Source organism: Podarcis filfolensis (genome assembly GCF_964270895.1).
Source record: "Podarcis filfolensis genome assembly, chromosome: 7".
Lineage (NCBI taxonomy): Eukaryota > Metazoa > Chordata > Lepidosauria > Squamata > Lacertidae > Podarcis > Podarcis filfolensis.
Genome location: NC_139603.1, coordinates 24,787,059 through 24,797,292, shown reverse-complemented (window position 1 = coordinate 24,797,292; position 10,234 = coordinate 24,787,059). Strand labels below are relative to the sequence as shown.

General features: G+C 44.4%; 1 protein-coding gene across 4 annotated transcripts in view; it reads right to left on the bottom strand.

Annotated features, from left to right (window-relative positions):
* Window positions 1–1,113: 1,113 nt before the first annotated feature.
* The window catches only part of RELCH (RAB11 binding and LisH domain, coiled-coil and HEAT repeat containing), a 63,132-nt gene continuing 54,011 nt past the window's right edge, over window positions 1,114–10,234 (bottom strand). For all 4 annotated transcript variants that reach the window (XM_083623711.1, XM_083623712.1, XM_083623713.1 and 1 more), the window contains 2 exons: window positions 5,926–5,996; window positions 1,114–3,697 (listed from right to left, as the gene is read on the bottom strand). In XM_083623711.1, coding sequence (XP_083479837.1) covers window positions 3,577–3,697; window positions 5,926–5,996 — 192 coding nt within the window. In that variant the 3' untranslated portion in view covers window positions 1,114–3,576. The remainder of the gene's footprint in view (window positions 3,698–5,925; window positions 5,997–10,234) is intronic.

The following is a 10,234-nucleotide window of genomic DNA, read 5'->3' as shown; positions in this document are numbered from 1 at the left end:
CCAAGACCATCTTCTTGTCTTACCCTTTGCTTGATGACTGCCTGCCACATCTCTATTGAGAAAAAACTTTGAAAACAAATGTGTGTGAGGTTATGCACAGCTCTGGGATCTTCCACAGACATCAAGTTGTCCCCTTCAAAAAATGATGGAACGCCAAGAAGCAAAATGTGAAGGCTGGAGAAGAGAGCAGCCAGGATTCTGGAGAAAGAAAGAAAGCCATGTATTTTATCCCACTTGAAGACCCCACACCTTGCTTTCTAACTCCAAGAGAATGTCTGCATCTCAACCCCTGCCCATTTTTACTGGGGTATTAGTTGGTAGGACTACAGCTTCATTCCAGGTCACTGTCAGTAAGTTAAGACAATGCAGGAACTGCCAGGGAGGAGAATGTGCTTTCTTTTAAAATGAATGAGACTGCATGCATGGGGTGATGTTCTGATGCAAGCTTTACGGGTTTAGTCCACCACCTTTGTAACGCTGCATGTGCTGCACTCTTTACTACCCCCGTTGTTTTCAATCAAGCATTACTTTTGATTTAATTATGCATAAATAGTATGTGCAATTTTCAAGACCTCCCTGACCACTGTGATAAACTAGGGCATGAGCTCAACGCTAGACACACATATTAAAATGCATATACGCAGAGCTCACTTTTCTGGGCTATAAGATCCTGTTTGCCACAATCCTGCCAATTGTTGGAAGACTTTTAGGACTGAGCATGTCTGCAATATTTTGCCTAATACAGCAAGCATTCATCTGACAGCAGAAATATTACTGGCTGATCAAAATTATTTGTAGTGCAGAAGATGCTGCCTTGTATGAGCATGATAGTAATCTGTATATGGTTTTTACTGCAGGACAGCAGTTGAACAGTTAAGAGGGCATCAGTTAATGGGATTGGACAATTAGCGCCCATGAAGGAAGTGCTTCAAGGGTGTGTTGCACAAGTTAATTGATCGCATTCATCAAAAATACAGAAGTGGTATCAAGTTCAATGAGCTAAGCTGTATAAAGCACGATACTGTATGTTAGATCAAGTATGAATCACTGACATTATTTTAGCCAAAACTAATCAGGTTACCTGGAAATCCTTAAACAGACATACAAAAGAGGTATGCAAAACATTTTATTTAACTCAAGAAAGGACAAGAGACACAGCCACTTCCAATTCCTCAGGAATGTCTCCCAACATTTCATAATCAGATAGTCTGTTAAGACAACAACTTGCAACAGAATCAGCACACCTGGCAGTAACCGAGATAGGGAATTGTTAAAAATGTCAGTGTATACAATTCAAAAAATGAAAGCTGCGGCATCTGCAAAACAGGTCCTTTGTTACAGATATGACAGGTATCTGAAAAGATAAACATACTGCCCCCACCCGGTCGGATACAATGGGAGCTCTGGGAGGCCTAAAGCTGGTGCCCCCTTTACTCTCTTTGCCAGTGCTCTGAACAGGAATTGCAGTGATTGCTGAAGGTACTGGTCTCACAGATCTTCCACCGAACAGTCTCTACATTTCTTATTGCAGAACATGCAGGGGATGTGACCGGGGCTTGGCAAGGCTTGAGCCCATTTGCTAGGCTTAATGCCAGAGTGAGATTCTTGGCCTAGTGACTCCTACATATAGAGTGCTATCAGTACAGCCGTTTCTTTGCAAAGAAATAGCAGAGGAACTGGGCCTGTGCCCACCGACACCAATCAAGTTTAACACCCCTTTCGCAAAAACAGAGTTTACATAACACAGCAATATTTAAATGGAATGTTTACCTCTATCTTTGTAGCTCTGTAAAGAAGCATGCCGGAGCTTTAAGAAGAGAAAGATGCAGTGGCGACAGTTTTGCATTCAGAGCACATCTCCACACAGCCATGAAACCCTGCGAGGCCTCAGGCAAATCTGGCTGCTGGCCCAATTTACTGCACAAGTATGCTGCAAGGGTGCAGCAACTGTTACATACTCAATGATGAAAACTGTGGTAGAAGTCAGCATTAAAAGTTATTGACAACAGTTCTCAAGAAATACACAGGGTTGGACCCCATTGTGCTGACATAAGGCTCTTTGATCCCATGGAGTGTTTAGTCAGTGGAGAAGGAATCAAGGCAATCGTTGGCAAATCCCCATCCCCATCCGAAATCTGTGCTAGAGCGGGTGGGAGGTTCTCCGGCACGACCAGAGAAATCACCGAAGGTCAGCTTGATTCCCGTTCCAACTGATGGAAGGCTTTGCTCGATCCACGAACCACTCCTTAGCACAGAGACGGCTACTGGGATAGAAACCACGCTGTACATTGTCTACATTAAATTTACATAATTCAAAAGGCCCTTTAAAGTTACATTGCATCAACAACCTCACAACTTAATTGGTGTCGAAGGCGAAACAAGTTATTGCTTTTAGTCGCTGGAGTGCTGCTATGTAGTACGTCGTGGATCAAATACAACGTGCTCTTTGAATGCTGCCGCCCTGCAGACCCTCAGGCCTGACTTAAACGAGATACTAGCCAAGGGGAAAGGACATGTCCATGTAGCCACTTGACACATCTAGCATCCCACTGGAGAAGGTGCTGACCCCACGCCCTGCTCAACTTATGTCCATAGCACACGCAGCATCAGTAGCCAAGGCAGGTGTTGCTCTGGCACGTAGACACTGTACATTTGTAGGGTGACACGTAGGGGGGAAGCATAGCACTGCTGTGGGGAGCATCTATGCAGATAAAATGTTTTCGCACGGCAGCATCGCACTTCATGCTGCAATACTATACACACTCTGTGCTGGAAGGAAGCCCCATTGAAATCAGTAAACATGATTAGGACTGCACTGGAATAAAATTTCCCACCCCCCACCCCCTGCCTCTGCTCATTGGGATGTGCTGTCTAAAGCAGGGCAGCTAATAACTAAGCTGCTTCACACACATTTAAAAATGCCAATACATGCACAAGATTTATCTCAAAAATTTGGTTTATCCATCAGTTCTAGAATAATCTGGTCCTCTTTTGAGACTTGTAGTGCAAGCAGTTCTGTTATACATTATAATCTCTAACTCTTTAATTCAAATATACAATAACTTACAAAAACAATCCAGGAATCAGACTTGTGCTGGTGGCTCTTGCCTTTCATTTTAGAAACATTAAAAAATTCTGCATTATCTTCTTATAACTTAAATACATAAGTAATCTCCACTTTTATTACTTCATGACCGTGACTTCAGATTTACATTATTTTAAGTACCACCATAACAGTTTGATGTATAATACAGATATCAGCCGAGAACCCATCAGGAAATAAAAAAACAACCCCATTATATATATATATATAAACCATATATATATGCTGGAAAGACGAGAACACAGAACAGGGACTTGATACAGACTTAATTTAGTTTTATAATCAACCACATTTAACCCCAAATTAACAGATACGTAGCAATATTCAAGAGCAGTGCAAATATCTTTGTTGGTTAGAGTAAAATTATACTACAAGAACGTAAGACGGGGAAATAAAAAGGCAAGTACTTCAAGTACAAGGAACCAGTCTTAAATGAGGTCTCTTCAGTGTTTACAAGGACTTCCTTTTCTAATTTATTTCTTCCTCTGGAATACGTTGGCCAGCATGGCACCTGAAGTGGTCAACTGGCCCATTTTGTTCAGAAACTTGGTCTTTGTGTCTTCACTCACGAGGCTTGATGCAATTGACATAGAGCTAAGGGGGAGTGAAAGGAAAAGTGAGTTAACCCATCAGTTAAAACTAGCTGAAACGACACAGCTACAGAACCCTGCTGTCAAACATAACAGTATGCAGTTAGAGGGACCAAGAACCTGACCTGGTCTAAGGTAGCTCCGGGTCCTATAAGTAAGTTCAAGAGGCTGGTGTTAAAAAGTAAAACCATTTAAAACAATGGCTTTCAAAACTCTGAGCAAGTATCCAAGCAAAACCCCACCCACCAACTAAACCTCCTCAAAGTTAAGATAGCTGGCAGCCCATGATCTTAAGTGCACCTGCCTGTCCTCAAACCGAGGCTAAGAGAAAAAGGAGGGAAGCAAAAACACGCATGGAGTCAGAAGATTAAAAAAAGAAGAAACAAGTGGTTTGAAGTGCAAATATACTTGGAATTTTTGTTTCCATTCCAGGTGCTATTTAAAAGAATTGGGGGGGGAGGAGAAAAACAAAACCTTTCCTTCCATACTGAATATCCCTGTTATGCTACTGGTAGTTAAAATTTAAATTGAACCATTAATTTTTATTTCCAGCTACCTAAATTTTAAGTGTCGCAGCCCCATTAACGTAATAATGGCAAGGTAATTAGAAATTTAATTAATTTGATTTGTCGGGGAAAGGCCATTCAATCCAACAATAAAGCTGTTTGTGTGGAAATATGTTTATATGTATAGATCTTTGCAGGATGCTACAACAGTCAGCTGTTGCCCAATATCATAATCATTTCCACTTATTAAAGAATCTAGTTGTCTTAGCCTAGGCCTGATTCTTGGGATTTCCCCTGAGTTTGCCCTTGTGATGGATTCTGAGAAAGGTACAAGGAGCCCTCCCTTTTGGTGTCTTCTTACACTAAACCAGTGAAAAAGGAGAGGAATCATTCACCCCCTTCCCTGCGCCCCCAGCTCTCCACAAAGAAAAGATTGGATTGTCTCTTTCCCTTCAATCGGGATTTTCCAGAAGGCAGAAGCAGCAAGGTAATGAGAAAGGATGGGAGTCACCTGTCCTTCCTTCTCTTATATCTGTAGATGAAAGATATGGGGTTGTAAGATAAAAGGTAAAGGACCCATGGACAGTTAAGTCCAGTCAAGGGCGACTACAGGGTGCAGTGCTCATCTTGCTTTCAGGCCGAGGGAGCCGGCGTTTGTCCACAGACAACTTTCCAGGTCATGTGGCCAGCATGACTAAATTGCTTCTGGCACAACGGAACACTGTGACGGAAACCAGAACGCACAGAAATGTCATTTACCTTCCCGCCGCAGTGGTACCTATTTATCTACTTGCACTGGTGTGCTTTCGAACTGCTAGGTTGGCAGGAGCTGGGACAGAGCAACGAGAGCTCACCACCGTTGCACGGATTCGAACCGCCGACTTTCTGATCGGAAGCCCAAGAGGCTCAGTGGTTTAGACCACAGCGCTAAGTGAACGTTCTGTCAGCACAAGCATTTCTGCTTGCACAATGGCACGTTTGCACCCTCTCCTTGCATGCCCCCTAAATTTGTTATAGAGGTTCCCCCAAGCCTCTGGAGCACATTTGGGTAGGGCGGAAGTCATGCATGCAGGGGGAGCGGGGGGGAAGGCCTGTTGTGCAAGGAGAAATCTTTGTGCTCATGGGTAGCATTCATTGAATATTGCTCTTGGTTTTGTTCCCATCATGAGTTGAGCTTCAGCAAGAAGTGCCATCTTTGTTTTATTGCTGCCTCCAGCAAGAAAAGCGTAACAGTGAAAAAACCTACAGCTTCTTTTCCACATGTAGGACAGAGAATAAAAAAAGTTTCTTCTTGTCACATTCGGCTGCTGCAATAGGAAGCAAGACTCAGGTGACGCTTTCTGCAAAAGCCCCAATTTGGGTGCAAAACCACCTTACCTTTCCTGCCCTGCCCATTTTCAGAGGAGGATTTTTTAGAAAAATAAAAATGAGTTGGGCTTTTGGAGAAAGTTCCCACTGCATTTCCCTGCTGGCTTTTGCAAAAAACCAAAACAGGAAGGAAAAGGAACTGCCTCTCGTTTCCTACATGAAGAAGGAAGCAAGTGTGGTTTCTAATCATTCTTGCTGGACTTTTGCAGAAAGTAGCAGAAGTGCTGTTGGTGCTTTATTTTAAAATAAAAGCAAACTTGCCCAGGCCGAAAATGTGGTATTTCAACCTAGTTACAATTGATTAATGTTGTTTACACAATGAAGGAAGATGCTAACTTGTGATAAACCAACGCCTTACCCTTGCGGTTCTTGGACACTCCTATTTTCCACTTTCTGTTCACACTCCTTTATCATGGAGCTTAAAATAACCTAGGACAAAAAGCAGAACAATTTTGCAGTTTGAACATACACTGTTTTAAATATACTTCCGGGTAATGACTATATATGTTCTGTGAATGAAGAGGAAACCAGATAAGTGATAAAACTTTTACTTACCTCACATTTTAAGTAATATTTGAAGACTGCAATGTTTGTATACACATCAAAGTCAAATCACTGAAAGTCAAATCACTGAGAGAGTGTCTTAATATACCTTTTACTTTGTGATCACAGCTAGTGAGGTTTAACTGCGATACACTATTTCACTTAGAGATACTGTGTCATGGATATGTACACATATATGTATCATTCCATTCTGAGGAAAAACACGAACAGGAATGAATACCCTTCTGTACTAAAGCAGGGAGTGAAAAGCTAGAACAAAGATCTCAGAACCTGGCATGCCTAAAGGAAGCTCAACGTGCATCCTGGTTATTTGGTTTGTATAACTTTAGTTTGCTCACTATCCTGTGATATTCCGGCTGATTCCTAATAAAGCTATTGCCCTACTGTATGTTTTTAATTCCAACTCCTATGGAACCACATGGTTATCCGCTACTAATTTTAAGCGTTACAGTGGTACCTCGGGTTAAGAACTTAATAATAATAATATAATAATAATTTATTATTTATACCCCGCCCATCTGACTGGGCCTCCCCAGCCACTCTGGGCGGCTTCCATAGAAACCAAAAATACAGTAAAATATCACACATTAAAAACTTCCCTGAACAGGGCTGCCTTAAGATGTCTTCTGAATGTCAGGTAGTTGTTTATCGCTTTGACATCTGCTGGAAGGGCGTTCCACAGGGCGGGCGCCACTACTGAGAACCTCTGCCTGGTTCCCTGTAGCTTTGCTTCTCGCAATGAGGGAACCGCCAGAAGGCCCTCGGCGCTGGACCTCAGCGTCCGGGCAGAATGATGGGGGTGGAGACGCTCCTTCAGGTATACTGGACCGAGGCCGTTTAGGGCTTTAAAGGTCAGCACCAACACTTTGAATTGTACTCGGAAACGTACTGGGAGCCAATGTAGGTCTTTCAAGACCGGTGTTATATGGTCTCGGCGGCCGCCCCCAGTCACCAGTCTAGCTGCCGCATTCTGGATTAGTTGTAGCTTCCGAGTCACCTTCAAAGGTAGCCCCACGTAGAGTGCATTGCAGTAGTCCAAGCGGGAGATAACCAGAGCATGCACCACTCTGGCGAGACAGTCCGCAGGCAGATAGGGTCTCAGCCTACGTACCAGATGGAGCTGGTAAACAGCTGCCCTGGACACAGATTTGACCTGTGCCTCCATGGACAGCTGTGAGTCCAAAATGACTCCCAGGCTACGCACCTGGGCCTTCAGGGGCACAGTTACCCCATTCAGGACCAGGGAATCCTCCACACCTGCCCGCCTCCTGTCCCCCAAAAACAGTACTTCTGTCTTGTCAGGATTCAACCTCAATCTGTTAGCCGCCATCCATCCTCCAACCGCCTCCAGACACTCACACAGGACCTTCACCACCCTCACTGGTTCTGATTTAAAAGAGAGGTAGAGCTGGGTATCATCCGCATACTGATGAACACCCAGCCCAAACCTCCTGATGATCTCTCCCAGCGGCTGCATGTAAATGTTGAAAAGCATGGGGGAGAGGACAGAACCCTGAGGCACCCCACAAGTGAGAGCCCAGGGGTCTGAACACTCATCCCCCACCACCACTTTCTGAACACGGCCCAGGAGGAAGGAGCGGAACCACTGTATGACAGTGCCCCCAGCTCCCAGCCCCTCAAGACGGTCCAGAAGGATGTTATGGTCGATGGTATCAAATGCCGCTGAGAGATCCAGCAGAACTAGGAAACAGCTCTCACCTTTGTCCCTAGCCCGCCGGAGATCATCAACCAGTGCGACCAAGGCAATTTCAATCCCATGATGAGGCCTGAATCCCGACTGGAAGGGATCCAAATGGTCCGCTTCTTCCAGGCGTGCCTGGAGTTGTTTGGCAACCGCTCGCTCAATCACCTTGCCCAAAAATGGAAGATTTGAGACTGGGCGATAGTTGGCCATCGTGGCCGCATCTAAAGATGGTTTTTTAAGAAGCGGTTTAATAACCGCCTCTTTCAGCGGGTCTGGGAAGACTCCCTCACGGAGGGAAGCATTCATCACCCCACGAAGCCCATCGCCCAGTCCTTCCCGGCTAGCTTTTATAAGCCAGGATGGGCAAGGATCCAGGAGACAGGTGGTTGGTTTCACTCGTCCAAGCAGCCTGTCCACATCCTCGGAGGTAACAGATTGGAATTGATCGCACTCAACTTGACTAGGCAGGGGGTTGGACTCGATGGCCCTTGTGGTCTCTTTCAACTCTATGATTCTATGATTCTTTGGTTCAGAAGCAACAGGGGAATCTGACTTAACAGAAACCAGAAACTAAGCTATGAAGTGGCATGTAAGGGGAGGGGCAAAGGAGGAGCGCTGGGCCCTGATGAAGCCTTGAGTGATCATTCAAACCAGGCCACTGTAGCACTGTAACCAGCACTGAGGACCCTAGTAATTCTGCAATCATGCATCTTTCTTCTTTTAAAAAGAGAAGAGTGATGGCATATGCTTACATGCTGCAACCGCTCCAAATTTTGTGCCTGATCTGTTGCAAGCATGCTATGACGGCTGCTTGAGGGAGTGTGTTCCATTCCCATTTCTCCTCCTCTGCCTGTGGTATTTTGTTTTCCAGAATAATGTGGGTGGCATGTTTTTGGCTGTTGCTATGGAGCAGAGAGAGACTGTTCTGTTGATGGTGAGAGATGTTTTCCTTTCCTGTAGATGTGGCATATACGTTGTGCCCTCACTGGTTTGTTGTGCAGACGGATTTAACTTCTGCGTCATGCCCTTGTGCTCTTTACCAATGCAACTGTGCACCTTTGGTGCCAGATTTGCTAGGTCATGACCAGTACAACTCCAGTTGTGGGATACAACATGCCTAGGCTGCGCTACAAAATGTCAGAAGTATTTAATGGGTGTCCCACCTCATGGTTTCATGTGTTCCTGTGGTCTGATTGCTGACCTAGTGCAGGGACACAGAACCCTTTTTATATCAAGAAACTATTTCCAACTTTGAAACTGTTTCATGGGCAACAGCTCTGTGCATGTGTGCGTAATGAGCCCCCCCCCAAAAAAACTCCCAACACATAGAATGGCATTGTTTGGTCAGATAAAAGTCTATTCAATTAACAAAGAAATCCTTTTGGTTTAACAAGCTGTATTGCCGTATTTACGCGAATCTAATATGCCATCGAATCTAATGTGCACCTCAATTTTCAAAATCTTGAAACCAAAGAAGTATTTGCCAGCGCCTTCAAATCTAATGCACACCCTAATTTTCGCGAAGTAATTTGGCCAAAAAAAGGCGCACATTACATTTGAGTAAATACGGTTAAGTGCTTTCCTTGTTCGCTCAAGCACCAAAAGGCCAGGAAATAAGAGCTGTTGAGGGTCAACTCCCTATAGGTGGTATTTAGACAATACTGATATGGTATTGTATGGTATCCTATCCTGTGGTTAGTTTCAGCTTCAACACTACCTTGGAGCTGGGAGACTATTAGTGGCAGAGTGATGGAACTAAGACTCAGATTTGTATGTTCATTGGAATAGACACATGGTGCCTGTGCAACTGAAGCTGCCATACTGTATTTCAGGTACTTAACTGGCAATCAGTATGCTCCTTAACAGCTCCAATTTCCTGGTATTTTTTCCTTCCAGTAAATATAGGCAACCCCCGATTTGTGCAGGGGTTGCGTTCCTAGCCCCCGTGCGTGTCGATGGAGTACACATACACCCTGTCCTGCCGTATCCCCATTCTGCCCTCTTCCAGGTCCAAAAGGACCTTCACACCGACAGTCACGCACCAACTGAACGTGTGCAAAACGGTCACTACTGCCGGTACTCAACATTCTGTGGCCACTGAGCATGCTCACTCACTGCTTTTGGAGTTTTTTGCCCTCATAGGCTTTTCTCATTAAAAATTTGGTGTACAGTATTTCTCCAAAGCTTTGTGTTCTCCCAAGTAATGCTGGTATCTTGTCTTGTTTGTTCAGAGGCTCCCTTTTACTCCATTCATGTTAGCACTGCCTGATTTCACTATTAGAAGGAGTGATTTATAGATGGCAGCAATTATAAATTAAACGTGAGGAACTTTAGGTATTATCTTTCCTGTTGGCCTTTTGCAACTTTCACTATGGTCCCGACTACGTTGGCTCTGCAC